This window comes from Nothoprocta perdicaria, unplaced genomic scaffold, assembly GCF_003342845.1.
Source record: "Nothoprocta perdicaria isolate Ctin4 unplaced genomic scaffold, notPer1 scaffold_414, whole genome shotgun sequence".
In the NCBI taxonomy this organism is placed as follows: Eukaryota; Metazoa; Chordata; class Aves; order Tinamiformes; family Tinamidae; genus Nothoprocta; species Nothoprocta perdicaria.
In genome coordinates this window covers 62,212-83,086 of record NW_020455660.1, presented here as the reverse complement: position 1 = coordinate 83,086, position 20,875 = coordinate 62,212, and the positions used below count along the sequence as shown (strand labels likewise).

The 20,875-nt window shown below is 38.0% G+C and overlaps 1 protein-coding gene across 1 annotated transcript; it reads right to left on the bottom strand.

Moving 5' to 3' along the window:
* Positions 1–5,105: 5,105 nt before the first annotated feature.
* Positions 5,106–20,626, bottom strand: MEMO1 (mediator of cell motility 1). The gene is made up of 8 exons (XM_026045896.1): positions 20,548–20,626; positions 18,429–18,497; positions 16,555–16,667; positions 15,041–15,152; positions 13,763–13,905; positions 12,517–12,593; positions 7,037–7,141; positions 5,106–5,671 (listed from the first exon to the last, which is right to left on the bottom strand). The coding sequence occupies exons 4-8, from the start codon at positions 15,124–15,126 to the stop codon at positions 5,540–5,542; spliced, it is 543 nt and encodes a 180-aa protein (XP_025901681.1). The 5' UTR covers positions 15,127–15,152; positions 16,555–16,667; positions 18,429–18,497; positions 20,548–20,626; the 3' UTR covers positions 5,106–5,539.
* Between the last annotated feature and the right edge of the window lie 249 nt (positions 20,627–20,875).

Here is a 20,875-nt window from a genome sequence, read left to right as displayed (position 1 = left end):
TGTAAAGGGACAGTGAGGAATTGGGGCTTTGGGACATGGCCATGAAGTTGAGGACAAACTGGAAAAAAATGAAAGGATCTCCCATTGTCACTTAAAAAAAATAACAATAATTATCAACTGCTTGGGGTTAGAAAATTTCGTAAGCTCTTTATGTCAGGGTAGACCCGTTTCCCCAGTATAGGAAAAGGTTCTCTCAAGCGCCATGCAGAAGGCACAGAGAAGCACGACACTGACACCTAGTGTTAAGCAGATCTCTTTTCATTTTTCCCCCCTCAAACTAAAATTCTATGTTAACAGTTGTCTACTATTAAAAAACCCTACTGTTAAATATATATATATTATTATGGGCCAAATCATATTATTCTGAGTTTCCTGCATTAAACCTTTCATCAGCCAACATCGGCATCTCCTTAGGGCCTGGTACTAGTTACGCAGATTAAACTAGAAACACTTTTGAGGGCCAGCATCACCATAGCCAGCTGCTTTGGTGACCTGCTGAGGTTCTTCCATCGACTTCATTGCAGGATGGCCTCCTTTCCACCAAGACCGCAGAGCTGTCATGGCTCCGAGGAGGCCGCGGGTTGAGGCAGCCGCGAAGGTCTGTTCCTGGGCACCCACCTCTCCAGGGCACAGATCAGGGACCTTGTCCGTGATGGAGGCTCCAGCCCTATGGAGAACGGGAAGCTACAGCCCACAGGGTGAGAGACAAGGCCTCCCAGCCATCCCCAGCAGGAAGAGGCCCCACACAAGCCGCCTTTCCTGCAGCCTGTGCGGAGGCAGGACAGGATGAAGACAGGTGGAGCACTGCGAGCGTCCAAGCGCTGGTGTTGACCACCTTTTACACCAAACTCAGTTTTATCAGCTTACACAGCATGTTTAGGCTCATTAGAGTGAGCTCACTGAAATATTCCCAGTGAGGAGCCATCCCTCAGTAACTGTGTAGCATGGTGGAGACTACATAAGCTTTCATTAAGCACATGCTTATATATGTTACAATAGTCTGCGGTCTGCTTTACCAGAATTAATTTCCCTCACACAACCCTGTGTTTTGACTAACAGTTGACTTGGAAATACACCACACACAGAGGCTCCTTGCTTCCTGAATAACTCCTAAGAGATGAACGCTGATCATGCTTGCCAGAGCAAGGGCTCACACACAGGAACTAAATTAATTCCTTTCACAGCTCCTTGAAAGTTGCATTTGATTAAAACTCTGCCTTGCACACCAAAAACATTTCTCACAATGACTAAAATATTATTTCTCCTTGAAAGCAATCATAGAAACAGTCAGCATTTCCAAAACCTCCATCTCTAGCAGGCATCTTACTGACAGGTTATTTTTCAACACTAGCTCTTCGCATTGTGACCATAAACAAAATTTGTTTTTTTTTTACCATAAAAGGAGAATGCTCATACAAACTCAACATTGATTTATCACAACTGAACTTTGAGCTTATAGGCTCACTGCTCCTCTTCTTCTTGTAACTACTTATAGATGAGAGGAAAAGAAAGGCAAAAGAAAAAAAAGCACAGCACTTTGTGCTTAACCCTGCAGACAAAAAGGCATTTGAGACAGAAGTGCGCTAGGGGTTAATGCTGGCCTAGCACAAGGCTTGCTCAGAGGCCACCTCGACCCACAGGGCATACATGGCAGGGTAGGGCAGTACACAGATATTAGGCACCTTCCTCCCACGATGAGGGACTGAGGCTCAGCTTACCTGCAGGCAGCCAGGGCCAGGACTGCTCCTGGCTGGTACCTCTGCACTGTCCTCTGACAAACCACTTATGAAGCCAACTTCTCGATAATTAGGACAGTGTCCTATGAGCTAAACCACCCCAAACTCAGTTCTATCTTGGATGGGAGGGTTAAAAAGAAAAAAGTGATAATACTCCACTGCATGCTCAAAGAGCTCATCAGGAGAGTACAATATTCATTTTTTACTTAAGAAATGATAAAGTTTAGGTAATTTCCAAGAGATCAGAAACTAGCTAGCACATTAACCCAGCCTGAGGAAACAACAACTACAAATAGTAATGACTGATGTAATTTAAAAGCAAGACTCTCCTCGACATAGCTGTTATTTTCTTTAGTAAGAGGAGAGAACAAACATGGAGAGAGAGTAACACACACACACAAAACAAATAAAACAACTGCACACGAACACATCAAACACTACCACCAACACTAAATGTCAAAGCCCTGGGAGGCCTCGTGTGCAAGCATCAAACAGAAGCCCTCATTTCAGTGCCCGAGTATGAAACCACAGCTCCCAAGTAACACATACAGTACTATCCTGAGACACAAACACGAACTAACTGGAAAACAGCATGAGCAAAAGCTACGCTTAAAAACACCTGCACACACCTGGCGTTTCCATTTACTCATCCATTTACTCATGGAAACGAGGCTGCACTGGAGTGTGAAAGATGAATTCCAGTGAAAGCACTGTATTCAAGCAATTCAACTCAAGATTTAAATTAGTGCTCATGAAGGCTGACAGGAGCTAGATCTAGCTCTTACCATGCTGAGGTCAAGAATGATTTAACAAATGCGTGTTCTCAGACTGAGACAGAATGAAAACCCACCACCAAATGCTGGCTCCGTGTACGGGCTCCTGATACAAACACAGAGGCATCACCAGCCAAGCAGCAGGACACTGCTTGGGCTAACACATTTTCATACTAACATCGCTTAGCTTTTAGCTCTGCAGATGCACAATAGCTGAAGAACTATTGCTTCATTTCAATGCCCATTGAAGCCACCGAGATGCCCAAAACATTGGGCTAAGGAATTTAAAAATACTTTTAAACTCTTTTTAACAAGATTTTCTTTTTGTAAATAACAGGAAAGCAATGCAGTACTTCCAGCAGTATTTTCACATTTACCATGCATTAATTTTTCTAGAACACTGAAGTTTGCAAGTGAGTCACTTTCCTAAATAGATTTATTGTACCAAAGAGCAGTCAAATCCTGTTTATCCTAGGCATAGAGGTAACCTCCACAAAAAGCAAACAGGATATCAGATGTTCAATAACCAGATAAATGAGGTATTCAAATACATATTAGAGGGAGAACAGACTATATGCTCAAGAACGAGGCTGCAGCCTTCAGTGAAGATATCTTCAATGATTTACCTTTCTCAGTATTCGCTTTTCTTTCTGACATGGTTCAGATTAAGACACCAGGAAAATGAGTAATGTGGTCACAGCCTCCTCCAAACACATGGAATCCAAACACATGAAAGTCAAAACATCGAGTTCTTTGAAAAGAGATACATGCTACTCAAGCAGAAAGAAAATTCATACAAAACCCTTTCCTCCAGTTAAAGCAGATTTCACAAAGCTTTAGCTTTTTCCTGTGACTGGGCTTCTGAGCTGTCATTGCTGGTATTATTAGTAGGCACAGAAATTCCCATTTTAATTAGAAACTTTATTTTGAAATACATTACACAGTACACAAGTGAAAAGCTTTCACTGTAAGATATATTATAACATTGTGCTGACCAAAATGACTGATGAATCTCCTTTAAGTTCTTCCAGTTATGTTTGTTTTTACTAAAATACTTATAGAACTAAGAGGCAATTTAAATATTTGCATTCAGAAGCTATTATATTTACCTTTGGGAAACCATATATACTTAATCATTCCAATTAACTATGTGCTTCAATAATGATATTAAGTATTTGGCATCAAGACTGAAAGAAACTTGAGTCCTAATTAAATTTGTGTTCACCAAAGATGATGAAAAAATCTTCAGGATCAAATGACTTTAAATAAGGCACAGTCAGACAAGTACTTACAAAGACTGGCTACCAATTCAGTTTTGCTTGCACATTCTTTCTGCAAGGCTGTCAAAAATAACCTGAAAATTGTCTTTTCCTGCTTGTTGCTGAGAATTTTTGAGAACAAGGCAAAGCAATAAGGCAAGTAGAAGGAAAAAAAAAGGAGGCAACGAAATCTGGCATTTATGATTAATTCAGAACATCTACAATGTAGTTCATTTCATAAATGGAGCATTCACCTGTTATTATTAAAGTAGTAGTCATCTGTGATACGGAAAATAATAGTGGTACAAGCAAAACTGGTGTTTACAAAAAGGATACTGAGTGTTCTAATAGATTGTCAAGATCTCTGGTAGGCTTTCAGCTGAAGACTTTGTATGCAGCAATGCCCACAACTGTCAGAAATAATCTAAATTTAATTCTGAAACTTCCCTCTGCTACCAAAATGAGGTAAATGTAAAAGGAGGCTGCTTGATAGCAGGTCAAGTACCAGGGAATGAATCTCCATTCAGACAATGAGTCAGTGCTGCCACACTATTTTGCATCACTTACTAGAATGAAAGAAAGCCTCCAGAAATGGTAGTAATTTAGTTATACCATTATTTTGGCTAAAAAATGTTCAAGAAAATTTAAGATGCAGTGATGCTTAAAGAATATAAAACAATTCTAGCCCCAGCCAAAGGAGAGAGAGGAAAAAAAAATCCACAACCAAAAACTGCCCCCAGAGACAGAAGCCTTATCTTCCCCTTCCAAGTAAATGTGACAAATAATTGCTTGAGCTTGGCACTGTATGGCTTCTGCATGACCTATGAATGCTTGATAAAATATTCTAAGAATTTTCACTTCCAGCTATTGTCTTCAATATTAAATCACTTCAAACAAAAATACTGCATCTATTTCAACAAAATGATCATAAGAATCATTAAAATTGTATTTTTGATACAAATTTGTATCATATACCAAAAGATAATTTATATATAACTTTATAAAATAAAAAGAATGAAAATATACAAAGGTTTTTCAAATTCTTTTGCACTGCTGAACTCATAGTGAACATTTAAGATAAAAAATCTGTAAATGAAGCAGTCGTAACAAGTGTTAAATATAAAATGTTCTGAAGTGTTTTACAGAATAGCTGAGTTATCAAGCATAAGAACTGAAAATAAAGGATGTTAATGACAAGCAGTCACAAAGAAAACAAAGCAATAAGTTTAAATCAGACTATTTTGGTTTGTGTAGCCCTTTATTAGCAACTAAAATAGAAGGTATCTGTCATACATCACGGGTAGTAACTGACTATACTGGAGTTTTATTATATTCTAGTACAGCATCATTTATAAATGCGTTGCTCCCCTTTTTTAATAAAAAGCTTCCACCTCTTTTTCTGTTTACAACTTGCAAAACTATTCTGAAAGCTGAGTACATGTGCACAAGTCTGCGAAGAGTGCAAATTTAGGATATGGTAAATGCTTTACGTGTTGTATAAGGACTGTCTGTCACCATGCCTCTAGAGCCACAACCTTTTTCTTAAGAGTCACCAAGTATTTTAATACCAGCCTTCCTTCCACCGTCCTAAACAAGAAAGCATTTTTAAATGAGTTGAAACTAAGGAAGGACTACACCTACTAGAAAAGAAGAGTTCTATTAGTTTGAGGTTTCAGTATACCCAAAGACCAAGGGCTGTATCTTTGCAAGGGCTAGGCTGGGACCCCGTGTACAGAGTGTGTGCAGGTGCCATCCCTGAGCGTCCAGCGGTTCAGTGCACCATGAGCGCTCCGGCCGCGTAACTCACTGAGCTGTCTTGCCAGTTCCGACACTGGCTCGACTGAGCATAATTCAAAAACGAGAAGCTCATGTTCATCCCATTCTTCTGGAGCTCGTTGATAGCCTGAGGAGAGAAAAAGAGTCTGTTTAAAGGAAAAAAAGCACTACTGAAGTAGTCTGTATCATACCTAGGTCTCAATCCTCTCTTTCAAATGATCTTTGGGCATTCTTGTAGCATCTCTCTTAACGAGCATTTTGTGGACCGAACCCATTTCTGCCCTCTGATTACCCATTGATGCTGCCCCCTCTGCACTACATACGTCCATGCAGCTCTACAAAACATTGCTAAGTGACCTTACTAAATACATCATTTGAGCATCATGCTTTTGATTCTGTGGGGAATTTATACCAAAACATATACATAACAGAAAATCACTACGAACTTTTTTAGACAGTATTCTTCTATGCATTCCAAAAAAGCATCAAGATGTAGGTAAAATATGACAATTTATTGTCATACAAATTGGGCTTTTATTGTCATATAAATTGGGCTAAAGTGAAATAACAAAATTCAGCTCAGATTCCCTGCAAGAGTAATCAGTTTTTGACAGTAAGTACTGAAGATTTTTAGAACTAAGTCATAGCACTGAATTTGACTACATGCATCCCCAACCACAGACACTGCTCATACTATTTTTAGAGACCCCACTTTATAAGGATTCCTCTATATATTCTCCATAGAGTACATTTACAATGAATTACGCTTTCCTTTTAAAATGCATGTCTAGTATTTTATATTTTATATTTGAATTATATTAAAAGTACACTGATTCACTTAAGCTATATGTCAATCTGTACCACTCCAATAGTGCTACAAAGCAGCTGTGACCCAATTTAGACAACTAAGTTAAGCCAGGTTTATGCTTGTCCTGCATCACTAAAGCAAAATACAGTAATTAGAATGTACCAGTTAATCTGAATTCTAATTGCCATTAATTTATGAGTTAATGGTGCACTGTACTAATACTTACAGAGGCAATCTCTCATCATATTTGCAAAACTCAAAAATGCTGTCAGACATCACAAGGCATTCACGATAGCTAGCTAATAGCAATACAGAAAAAAAGATACATATGTATATAAAGTATGTTTGTAAGTACTGATTCAAAAGAAGCAAATATGTACTTCCCCATGGAAATGGAATTTTTGTTTGTTTGAAGTACCAAAAGAAAGTGAATGACTTGCACTGAAATTCAAAGGAATGTGCTATCTCATCTCCCTCAGGCAATTGAAAACCTCAGCCCTTGTAAGAACTCACATTTGTCTACGTGCAAGACAAGGAAATTACAGACCAAATTGAGGGCACTGGAAAAATAATTTAATTCCAGACTTGTCATTTTAGAGCTAAGGAGTCCTCCAGTAGTGTTACATTTTAACCATTTTGCTTAAAAAAAAAAAAGGCTTTTCAGATAAAATTTTAAAAACTTACATTTAATAATACGCCAATAGGATGTCTTCCACATATTGTATTATGGTATTTCTTCAAGTAATTGCTAAAAGATACAGGATCTAGCTGCTCTATAATGCTCATACCCTGAAGGAAAAAAACACAAACAAAAAAAAAAAACGAAAAACACAACAGCAATGATTACCTCACATATTTAAAAGCAGAAGTTTATACACTACCTAGTGTAACAACATAGGATATTTGAAAGAGGAAAAACTCCCAATTTTGAATCAAGGGTATCAAGGGAATGTCAGCACATGAGCTTTAGCTTGTAATCATCCTGTTGGCAATCCCTGACAAGTCAGGGGAATAAAGCTCTTCCAAAGCTGTCAATGATTTAAAGGTCTGGGAAGCTACTCCTGCAGTTTTGACCAAAAAAATACATATTTTTAAAATCACATTAAAAAAGCTCCTCCCACAGACCACCTGATCCCCACCTCCAAGGACATTCTACTTTCACAGGGTTTTGTATAGCAATAACCAGACAGATTTACTAAAAGGGCAAAGCAGAAGGAAGTTCTGGCTTCATCTCCTCTCCCCAGTAATAGCTCTCAGGACAGGGCACTTGTCTGGGCCCTGATGTCCAATTCCAAGCCGGATCAAACCATGGATACAGGTGCATGCAACTGCAGCAATGTGTAACAGTATCCAGACACACCAGGCGCGCGAGGCCGCTGATCTGGAGCCATCAGCTCGGCGCATAAAAAGCAGGCCCAGGAAACCCAGCAGCACTGGGAAGTCAGAGCAGAAGTCACAAATTCCCCGTGCCAGAAGATGCTTCCACGATACACGATTGGGTTGTGTGCATGACGCACCTATCCATCATTTTTATTCCCACCAGATTGAGATCCACAAGCCCACGTAGTTATATTTTGGAAGTCAAAACTTCTAAGAAAAAAATCCATCCCACTAAAGAAAAAACACTTTTCATATCCATTTACATTCATAAAGGCGAAGAATTCCATAGCTCCAAAATCAGCCTCCTCTTCCCTACTCCCACATAGTAAAGCAAATGCAATAGAAAAGTAGTTTAAAGCCATTTAAGTTACTGTCTGCATCTCTCCATTGCTTTGCTATTTTGGCTGAACTTGACCGTCTTCTTCTGCTTTCCTCTCCCCAAAAATGTTTTAATTCTGTTTTCTAAGTAAATGAGCTTCAATCATTAAGTAATTCAGTAAGACACAGTTGTGCATTTTACATAGCTGGTGAGTGCAGAGAATTTTCCTCAGAGTCCAGAAAAAACAGCACTTTGCATGGGGACATATGGAGGTTGATATTAAAAAGAAGGTCAAAGGAAGAATTTCTCCCAAGGCACCTGGTGTTTGTGTGCTGGCCCTCACCCCTTCCCTCGCTACTTTTGGGGAAGTGGGGGGATAAAAAATAAACAGTGATGCAGGAAAAAGCTGCTCCCTCTGAAGCTTCCCCCTCCAGAGTGAATGAAGCCTCCTGATTATTCTGCAAGGCTGGTCTGGCAGACAGGCTCAGTGCTCACTGTGCATCACAGCTTTAGAGCAGAGAACATGGGGATGGCCAAGAGTCAGAGAATTAGAAAACAATCATTAACATCACTTTTATGTACTCTCAATTAAAAACAAATATAAAATCAATTCATTTAAAGATAACGTTTACTGAAAAATAAAATCAAACTATGCTGACCAACCACTGGCAAAAGCTCGGTTCTTCCCGGGACACAGAGCAGATGCTGGGTGCTCTGGCCAGCAGTTATTGCTGTTGCTCACTCCCAACCCACAGGACCTAAATGACTGCCCCACTCTGCAAGCAGCTATTCTCTAGCTAGCAATGACTACACAGAAACCACTGCACTTGTGAAAACTGTGAAAAGTTTAAGCAGCAAGTGCCTGAATCATCCATTCCCTTGGAACCTGCACGTCAATACTCAGCTAAAGAAAGCAGAACCAGACCTAGCTACTTACTCAAGTGAAGCCGGGCACGCAGACGGCACTTACCAGCCACTGAACGGCTCATAAAACACTTTTTTATACACACTAGTAGACCCTTCCATGACTTATTTTTAAAATAAAAATGACTGCTCAACTGAGAGGCTCATTTCGTAGCTGTAAGTCACGGGAATGTCCCAGGCACTCGAGTGTTTGTCTCCAATGAAAGGGCACTGGTTTAACAGAATGCCTGCTGAGCTTATTCCACTGCATGGTTCGACAGGAGGAAACACTCAGAGCCCTGCACTGAGTTCATCCCTGCAAACACTGACAGAGCCTTCACACATAACAGATTTGAGAAAATCCACAGGAAATGGGTATCAACAAATATCCTACACATGTTACTGAACTTTTCAGTCTTTTCAATTTTAAAATTGTTATGGCAGAGGAAGAAGCCTGGGTTCTCAGTCAGCATCGTGTTGAGGAACAAAAACATTTTTGTCAGGTTGTGTTTTTTTGGTTCAAAAAAGTATGAAGCTATGCAGAAGTTCTCAGCATTCAAAACTCAATCGGACATGACTTAGAACAGAGTTAAAATACATGACCAAAAAAACACACGATACAGTGCAAACTATCATAGATTTCTGCAATTTATCACATGGATATCATGCCACCAGAGACAATTACCATGTCTCAGTTAAGCAGACATTATGAACATCACCTACAATAACCTAGTACAGAGCACAAGAGATTAGAAGTGTTTGCATTCTTAAATATTGTCTCAAAAGAACAAAATACCAATGAGCTTACAAAAAAGCAGTTTTATTTCATACTATAGGCCAACACTTGTTGGGCTAGTTAATGTCTGCAATCAACGAACTCAGCAGCTTCTTTACTCCTAAAGAAATGCAGAACAGCAGCATTCTTATGAAAGGATAAACAGAGTTGATCTTGACACTACTCTGTCCAACTCTCTTTGTATGAATAACTCTGACTAGACAATAAACAAGCAAAAACAAGCAAAAAGAAAACCACTGCCTGGGTAGAGTACATAAGCCTGGAGTTATGGTCCATACTAGGTCCCAAATAGGTGGTCTTCCCAGACTGGAGAAGGGTGGAAGGTGCTGACACACCAAATGACACTTGCAGGAGCCACCAGCTGGCAGGCACATTTGAGGACCATCTCAAAAGCCAGGCAGGTTGGGCACTGCTTCCACACCAAGACTGGCAGCTGGTTCTGCACAGCTCTTCTTATCATCCACATTACCTTTTTTGCTTCCTCTGTCAGTATTCAGTGTAACAGAATCCTCCAACTTACTCAAGGGAAAGGAGTAACATTCCACAAATATAAGTGAAATAAGCAATCTGGCAGTGAAGACTCAAGCAGGCAGTCTACATTGTATAGCTAGTCATCATCAAGAACACCCAAATGTTCTTCAATGACATATTACAGAGTAACCCTCCATTCTTAATCTAAAAGATGCTAAGTATTAGGGTTATAATATATGAACAAATCATCACTCATGGGCCACTCTGTGATAACTCTTCATTCCAGGACTCTTCCTGAGTATCCCTAGTTATCACGAGGCTGCTCCCCCTTTCACCAAGTAACTACAAGGAACATCGTGGTACCTAACCCAGCCTAACAATAACCTCACATTAAGAGTTACCACGGAGAAATCCATCGGTTTCCCAGTAACATCTGCTGCTCTACATTTTTTATGGGGGAATCTAAGGGCTCTAATAGCAAATAAAATTCACCATGGTGGTTAATGTTGGTACTAAGCCTATAGTGCATGTTATGTTTTGCCCCCCAAGAGGAGAAAGGCCCTTGACTGTCCTCCTACAAAGGCATGTCCAAAGAGAAATAATTCAGTGTGAACCCAGATTATTTTTTCTGCTTACAAAGCAGACAGCCAGAGCTTGGCTAGTTAGGACAAATAATATTACTACATCATCAAGTGCAGAGGTTACCACTAATAGCAGTGGTTACTCTGTTTTAACAGTTTTGTGTCCACCTTAAGGTAGACTCTCTGCGGAGAAGCCTGCAGGCTATAACACAAGCTTTCTCATATTGAGATCAAAATGAAGTAGTCAATAGTTATCTAAAGAAAAAAAATAGTCAGTCAAGCAAGGCATGTAAAAATTGAACAAACTCCTTCCAAAAGCTAATGAAATAGGAGAGAGACCCTGTGTGCCTTGTGAGAAAGGCACTTCCCACAGGGCTACTGAGATGTTGTTCCCAAATCCACCAAAGGCGCAGCCTGCTGTGCAGGGAGCTGCTTCAACACGGAGTCGGGTACTCACTATTAGGTAACAGACAAGAGGAGATCACTACTGCTGTGCAGCACGTTTCATCTGACAACTGGGACTGGAAAAGTACCTTCACAGTTATTAACTAGCATGCAGGAGCAATTAATTTCATCAATATTGCCCCAAAAAAATCCCTATTTCCTTCTGATTAAATAGCTACCAAAGGCCTGGTACAAAGCACGGTAAGTAATTACATTCCCAAGCTTCCACCGCAGAGATGAACATGTGGAAACTAATGCTTGTAATGCATCTTAGTCTGCCCTCCTGCAAAACTCTCCTGCAAACTCCCAGAACGCTTTAGGGAAACACTGTCTTTAGAGAAACCTCTCAACTGACAACCAGAATTATTAAAAATTGTGTAACTAGAATGAAGACAAGTACAAAGTTCCAGGTTGGAGAGCAGTTCCAGCAGTGAAAAACTAAATTAACAAGGATATGCGCAAAATAAGCTCTAGAAGTCTTGACAACTGAATAATATCAGTTCTCTTTCAAAAACAGATTTCACAAAGGTACAAAAATGTTCCAGCGAGGTTTTTAACCAAGTTTTAAGAGTATGTATTTCTAGGAGAATTCTTTCTATTCTGTGCATTAAATACAGTCTGGAAGGCTAGCACAATTTTTCTTTTAAAAATAAATCCTTGGTTCTTGTGATTGAAAAGAAAACTCAGTTTAATTGGCATTGTCATCTTTGTGTATTTAAACCCAGAAGGAAGTACAGGCTACTGCTTTTCCCCACCTCAGAGTGGGGAAGACCAGTCCAAAGGAAATAGTGACTTGGGTTTTCCCATCCACAACAACCCCCTACAGCCTTTTTTCCACAAAGGGGATGGTGCTGAAGCTATTAATCCCAACACTGTTTCAATGTGCAGATATCGTAACTATTAAATCTCAACTTCCATATTTTGAAATTTTAAGTTCTTATTGCTTCTTATAAATGTAAGAAGATATCTGGACAGAAATTAAGATACAGGGAAATTTAGGTAGGCAAACATACATTTATTTTCATGATTTATGCTTACTATATTATACTGACAACATATTGTGCACACTCAATAAATTGTAGGCTATTAGCTTAAAAACAAATAACTAAAGCCATCTAAAGTATTTTTTGTGGTAAACAGAGGAAAAGTACACATTCAACAAAATCTAACCTATAATAAATACTTTGTTAGGGAAATTTCTAAAGTGTTCAAAGTAATGTAATGTACAGGAGAAATTTGTTAGTTAGTTTCACCAAATCTGAAAACTTACCATTTTATCTAGATGTTCAATGGATCTATAAATTTCTCCTTGGGATTCATCATAGTAACTGTAACGGAACCTCTGACCTTGAAACAAAAATCATGTATAAAATAAAAAAGGGAAAAATTGTAGCTAAAACACTCCCTAGTACTTACTAACTGAAATGATAATATTTGTAAAGTAGTAATCTTCATTTATTATACTTTTTTTTTTTTTTTTTTTAGCTCCAGTGAGGAAATTTGAGGGCAATCCCCAAAGCACCAGCCCAGAAGTGAAGAAAAACCACTTTGCAGGCAGCTAAAAATGCCCTGTTATGTAGAATTGACACTGTAGTATCCCTTTTTAACTGCCTGCTAAGGCCTTTCAAATGCAATTCTATAAATCAGCAAGTAAAGCAGCGTTTCTTTTCACTAACCCTCCTGACGGAGTCAACTTAGAGGCAAGCTATTTCAGCTTGCACAACTTACACCCACAGTAAATGAAGGTTAAAAGAAAGTGACCATGACAATTCAATAAACACTTCTAAAGGATGGTTCATTAGCCACAGCAGAATCCAGGTCATTCTTACATAGCTCTAGCTATGCCACAATTCAAAGATGAGTAAAATATGAATTACATAAGGTGATCAAAGATGACAGTTGCAAGAAAGGTAAGGTCTGTTGTATAACATGAAACATTTTTCTGATGTAGGCCCTTTCCCAGCTATTATCACACCTAAAAAAAAAATAAAGGGTTAAAGCAGAAGGACAGAAGTCAAAGCTTCTGGAATCTTTTTAGCTCTGCCACCAAAATTAACTGGAATAACTCTGGTGAATTGACATAAATACTCCATCTTCTTACTCAACAGTAAAACATATATAGAATTTACTTCCATCAGAGGGATATTGCCATATCCAGTGAACTCTTAGCTGATTAGTTTGGCAAGTTGCTTTGAGATGCTTAGAAGAGGAAAACACCAAGAAACTCCAGGCATTTATTTCACTGCCAACAGTGAAGAGATGCATTTATAAGCCCATATACCTTCACCACTTCCTTCCTCCACTACATTGAAAACACATTGCGGCATTATCTTTTTTTCACTTTACATTATAAATTAAAAAAGGAATCCTTTTCAGCTTTACAAAAAGCATTTAAACTACAAAGACACATTCATCAGAAGTTTAAAAGTTAAATTATATGTTTAACGAAATACATTCTCCAAAAATAACTACAAAATATTTATCATGCTGCTAGAATGAAGAGATATGAAACTCACCCCAATGGCAAAAGTCAGAAGAAACGACAAAGAGGTTACTAGGATCAGCTAGGTATTTACTGAAGAGTTTTCCAAATTCCTGTTCTTTTGACTCACTCAGTGCTCCGACCAACACAGGAACAATAGTAAACTCATCCTTATGGCTTATAAGCAAAAGAAAAAAGGTTGTAATTTTTTAGGCAACATCTGAAGGTTTTCAGGCCTTGCTAACTGAAACTGCAGAATGCTCAAAAGGATACTATTAAAGTGAAAATACAGTTAATTTAATGAAGTCATACTAGAATGTTTTCAAACATGAACCCACCTCAACTCCAGAAGACAAATCCCTCCCCAAAACACCACTTATGCTGCAAAGTGAAAACACCAGTCAACCAAAAAAAGAAAGACAAAGTGAAGCCAACAATAAGGCAAGAATGAAATTCTCCCTGCAGAGAAGCAGCACAAACGCTGTGTAATTTTTCAAGATAAATGAAAGCCCTCAAGACAGTGTATAGGAAGCATCTAGATGTGTATTGACACTCCAGGGAAAATTTCAAATACTGCATGAGAAAAATTATACAAAACAAGAAAAATGTGATAAAATCACCTAAGTTTTAAAATCAAATAATTCATACTGCTCACCTGAAATATGTAAACAGAACCTTGATTTCAAAATGAGTATTAATACTCTGAAGTTTTAAATGCTACAGAAAACACACATTAGTATTCCAACTTCTTTCAGAGTTGGGAAAAATAGATCAGTGAACAAAAGAATCCCAACACTGAATTACAAAACTCTGGGAAAGGAAAAAGCGAGTAGGCCACCTCTCAGGGCAGGACTGCAAGCTGCACTTGTCTTCTACTAGTAAACAAACTAGCACGTGTATTTATTTATCCAAGTAGCAATTAATAACAACATACAAGCAACCCACTCCACCCAATGCTACCACACCTCAGATCTTACAGAAAAGGAGAAAGAATTCAAACATTTGGAAATATGCCAGATAATATATGTAATATGAAGTCTATTATGTCAATATTTACATCTGAACTCTCTCATAAGAGACATTACAATTTCATTTTTCCAGTGTCTGCTCTGCTCAGTCTCTGTAGTTCAACAAGTTATAATTCTAGCATTTGATTTATCCCTCTCCTCCCACCTCAAAAATTCTACTGCGGGGAGTGGAGGAACATAAGAAGGAAATCCTACATCAGAGTATTATTTCCTCCTATTATGTTTTACATGCAGTTCAAGCAATTAATGCATTATCTTATGCAACAAGTAGTAAGTCCTAGTACCTTTCCATGGCTTTAGCAGTATAAGGCAAATGCATTTCGATACTGTGTTCATCTTCATCTGTCTGTAGAGACATACGCTCAAACATTCCAGTCTTCCACAACTCTGCATAAACTGAATGAATTCAAGAGTAATTTTCAGTTATTAAAAACAAAACAAAAAAACAGTAAAGCAAACTAGAGTGCATCTTTACTAAAGCAAGCCCGTTAAAATGTACTACTTCCGTTTAAGGACTGTGATCATAAACCAGTTGTTTTAAAATAAATTTATGATTAAATGTAAAGTCATTAAGATACAAATACAATAAACCCACAAAATAAATGTTTTAAATCACTGTCCTTCCTGGTCACCAATGCTAACCAAAAAAAACTTATAGTTATGACAAAGTTTAAACACACAATAAAATATATATATGTGTATATATATATATTTATATATATATATATAAAAAAAATAGGTGCAAATCTGCCTAGTCCTTTGATTCTTATTTTCACATCACCCCTACACATCACAAAAAGTGCTGCTAAGTCGAGCCATTGTTGAATGCGTAAAAAAAACATACCCTTTTCTGTTTAATGTAATTTACTAACAATTGAATTGTGAAATTTAAGGACAGGGAAAAGTGTTTAAGTAATCCATGCTTATAACACATCTTCTCCCCTCTCAAATGCCTGGCTGCACGCAAACTGGAATCTCTCCACATGCAAACTCTCCAGTGAATGCACAATTTGCAGTTGGGAGCTGCTTTGCTCCCCATGGCAGAGAGGAGTTTACAAAACCTAAAATGCGTCACTTAAGGAGAAGTCAAAGAGCCAGGCAGAAAGTCTGAACTAGCTTATTCAGCCTTGCAGTCATGAGAGAATGGCAACACATTTAGGTTACATTTAGGCTTCCTTAGGCCTAAGGAAGAAACTTGCTATTTAGGTAAACCTTGAGAAGAGTGTGGTATTTTCACCCGCACATCTTCATTGAGTCTTTAATTTTAATTTGAAAACTTGGTACTTTATGGACTAACAATTAAGTTCTGTAGGTACTCTGCCAGTAAAAACGGGTATGGTGCAATAACATATCCAAGCAAAGACAGCTTTTGTTCCTTTCTTAAAAATAAGCTCAAAACTAAAGCACTATCATTTTTTACAGACAGAATACTTCGGAGTCACAGAAAAAGGGTGTAACATATTACTCAGATGCAACAGAAATTTAAAAAATCCTTCTTAAAAACACACTTTTTAGGGGTCATACGCCATGGAAAAGACATGATGGAAAACACAAGTAAAAACTGAAAATTCTTTATTTGCAGGATCACAACAGTGATTTTAAAGACTGTACACAGTAATGCATGCAGCCAGCAGAATCTTTTAGAAGTTAACTTCTATTGAATTAAGAACACTACTACATTTGCGTGTCACTTAAAAACATCAAAGCTCATCAGCAACAGGGTTCTTGGCACTACAACAGTACAGGTAACACCAAAGCTTCGGTATTCTGCCAACTGAAAGTTTTGTTATTCACTTACTCTTCTGGTCAATTCGAAGATCATACAGAGGTGTTCTATAAATGTCCACACTGGAAAGTGCACATCGGGAAAGGGGCACGTGATGGGAGGGCCCAAGAATGAAAATTTTTCGTCTACAATGAAACACAAAAACCCCAAATTTAGACGTCTGTAATTTTACCGAGCTACTTGCTTTAGAACAGTAAGTTTAATAAAAAATGCTGACCTACAAAATAGCAATAGAATTTTGCTCTTACATATGTAAAACCATAGGTCAGTCCACAATCCAGTCTTGCTTCCTATCTGAGAAATAACCATGAAATCTGTTCAGTAACACTCAGAATAAGCTTAAATCTCTTACACAGGCTATATGCCAGAGAGCAGTAATCAGCAAGAAAGTCTGTCTAGCTGGACTCACGAGAAGGATGAAGTCTGGGTTAAACCCTAACCTGAGTTTTGGGCCCCCTTTTCGGGCCAGAGCTCTCCGCTCCGCATCACCTTCAAAAGCCAGACAGAGACCGGTGCTCTGAAACGATGATTCTGGATTAACTCATCAGAACTTGATTTTATTTGCTCTGTTTCTGGCTTCAAACTCAAATTTATGTCATTCTCAAATGCTATCTTAATCCAACTGAAAAAAAGAACTTGGATAGTTTATTTCTTACATACGGTTCACTGTAGTGGCTCATATCAAAACACAAAGTCTGTAACAAGTTTTAGTTTTCCAAAATACGGTTCACTATCGCTTGGCTTGCATTGAAACAAAGTATCCAAGGGAGTAATATTGCACTGAAAGACAAAACTGTTTTGGCAAATGCTGACTATACCATGCAGAAGAATAGAAAGCGCTACAGAAAGTTCCATCAACTCCATAGCATTAAATCCGGGGAACTTGCTGTGAAAATTCTTGACAATGCAGCTTTCTGTCACACTGTAATCAGATTCATTTGTTTATAAAATTTTAGAAAGAATCAAAACTTTTTTTTGGAAAAAATACTACAAAAATATTTCCTCATTAGCAAATAAGACATAGCCAGTTTTTAATATTAACATGTACCTACAATTAATTGCAAAATACATACTTTGATCAAATACTTCTAGATGTCTTAATTTTAAGCTTCATTTTAAAAAAATATTCTATTATTTCAAAAAATGTTGCAGTCAACAAATTATGTGAGAATTGCACTTCAGCCTAGAATAGGTGGTTTCATATCTTCAGAAATGGGCACGGAATATGTTTTTTAGAGTTGTGCCACTATAAACATATATCCATTTACAATTATTACAACAGATAACTTTCACTGACTTCAAATATCATATACACACAATGGTCACTGTTCTCCACAGCAGAAGAGAATCCTGGTAGCATTCAGCCCATAATCCTGCACTGAGAAACCAACGCAGAATCATGGTCAAATATTTTAATGCATTTAAACACACATGCACACACATCAACCCTGGAACAAGTAATATACAGCTCAATCTCTTATTACCTTATTTCACTAATAAGTAAGTCCGCTAATAATTCCACTTATTACTATCTCTTATTCCACTATTTTTATAAAAAACAAACATTATCTGGAAATATATCACTTAACCCCTGTCCTTCTAAAAGGTAACTTCGAATATTTCAAGACTTTTAGAAAAATACTGCTTTAGATTTTCACCTTCAACAACATTACAACATTTTTCTTTTGCAAGACTCAATCTGAACACTTTTATGTCGTTAAAATGAAGTGGATAAATAAGGGACCCGAAAAACAACAAAATAAAAACATATTTGAGCACTTCAAGGTGTAAAAATGCAAAAATAATATTAAACTTCTCCAAGTACTGCAATAGGTTCATCCTATACTTTCCATTTGAAAACAAAAAGAAAATGCTTTAATACTTACGTAATATTAGGATCCACTTGTTTATAAGCATGGGCTGCACAAGATCCACAATAGGTATATCCTGCATGGCTGCAAGGCAAGTTGCAAAATAATACATTAACAAAATGTTAATATATTATTTAACATATTTAATACTATCAAATGGCTAAACACATAAATAATATTCATCTTGGCCATTTAGTTCTTAATGAGCTAGAAACAAAGAATGCTAATAAATAAAGCCAAAAAAAAAAAAACTCACAACCTATGACCGAGATGGAGAGCAAGTAATGTTCCAGGTAACAGTGGATCAACTTTAACAAAACTTAATACAAAAAAATTTACTGGATTATTAAGAAAAGAATTCTTGATAATTTTTCCCTTGAAAACTTTAAGTAGGCTTCCAGATCAAAACAACTTTTGTTATTTATAAAAGACACTATACAACTGCATATTAAGATTGCTGCAAGATAATGCTAAGTGTACAGCCAGAAGATGGGGGAACTGTGAGCCGGCAGCAAAAAGCTCCTCTATGCACACTTTTGGCAATAAAATGCTACATGCTGTAAGAGAGAAACAGAGAATGAAAATGCTCTGGCATGAAAAGCACACCTCAGCAACAAAACAGGCATAAGGAAAGTGGTGGAACACAGCAAAGTCATTTGCACTGTGGAGAACAGGACAGATGATAGAGTCTTTCTTGGCCCGGGTTTCTGTTTCTCCTCCTATCATGCTTCAAAAAGACTCATAATTACTCTGTTTCAAATATCATAATCTTCAGATCCATCCTTTTCAAGACTGTTGAAAACAGGAAGAGGTTCAATTCACACCACAGAAAGCATTAATTCCAGGAAGCACTTTCCAGGGTTCCCAGCTGAGCAGCAAAAACGGTCCACGAGCCGGGAGCAGGAGCAAACGGCCAGGCCCACATTGGGTCCCATCTCCTTTGGGATCTTCTCTGCACTGCCTGCGACTCCAGGTCAAGTATTCCCAGGTACTCCGGAGCATGGTGAACGCCACAGCTACAGCATTCCCGATGGTGTCACATCCACATGTACACAAGCACAGTGACACCTGGAACAGTCATCCTCAGCCTTTCCCCTGGGTTTTACCTTGGGCGCAATTAGGTCACTCATTCTCAAGAGCTCAGGAAAGCCCTGGCACGCACTCACACACTACATGGGTTAGCAGGAGAGCGGACCTAAGTGCAAGCTAAGTGATTTGGCAGTACCAGGACACCTTCCAAAAGCTTCCCGCTGCAACAAGCGTCTTCAGTCTTCTTCAAAGTTTTGATTAACTACATTCCATTTTACAAGTGAAACAGCAAAAGCACCAATGAATGGAGCAAGTTTCCAAGACCACAGACACAGATCTCCAGGAGCTCCAGAAAGCCAAAGAAACAAACGAGATCCCTCGGGTTACGTAACCCATAGCTCAAGGCCTCTTCCCATACAGAAGAGCAAGGAGGACTGTGACAGATGGGGTCCAATTACTTCTGCACATTCACTGGTATTAGAGAACATGTCAAACATTGTTAACGCTATGTTACCAAAGTAAAAACAAAGAAATCATAATCCCTAGGATGTTTTTTCCTAATGTTTCTTCCCTAAATTTAATTCTACCATAGTAATCCAGAAATAGCCCTAAATGTAGTATTTTTTCCCCATTTCTCTTATGAATAAAAAACAAAAAACACCAAAACAAACCAGTTTTGTTAACTGAATGTTTTATTATAATTTTTGTAAGTTTACTAATTTTATATATATATGTGCATAAAATAGCAATGTGTGTTATATACACACATATCTATGTGTATATATTAAAAATGTGTGTGTAATATATATGTTGTGTTACAGATGCACTGAATGAACTGCCAATTTTAGACTACCATTCTAATCTCTTACCTGGCTTACATGCACAAATGAATGTTATGTCTTCAAACCATCTGCAAAAGGAAACTAATAATATGTAACAAATATGCACAGAATTTTGCATTTGCAGACAACATTCAAAATCCTTGAAAAATAGATGACACTTTTCACCTAAAGGCAAGCTTGCAGCAGACTTCAGAATCACTCATAGTAAAGAAGCATTTAACACGTCAAATATTTAATTTAACAACAATAAACTTCAAACTTACGGTGCAATAATGGCTCTAGCAGGTCTTTTTGTGGACTGTACTTGAGAAAGCCAACCTTCTAGTTGTGCATTCAGCTGGGGTCCTGTGAAAAGACAAGGCAATACTGAAGCCTTGAGGGAAGAATCTAGCACACCTCAGAAAGCAGCAAATAAAGGCCAACAGATTAAAATTACCATAAATGTGAATGCTTGTGTTTCAATGTCAAAAAATAGACTCTAAAACCAACACACCTGCAAAATGCAAGGTTACCCTAAAAGAGTTTCAAGCTCCTAGTACCTGAAAAAAGTCCATTTATTACCCACCCATGGAAAAAGATCCTGTTCCAAGC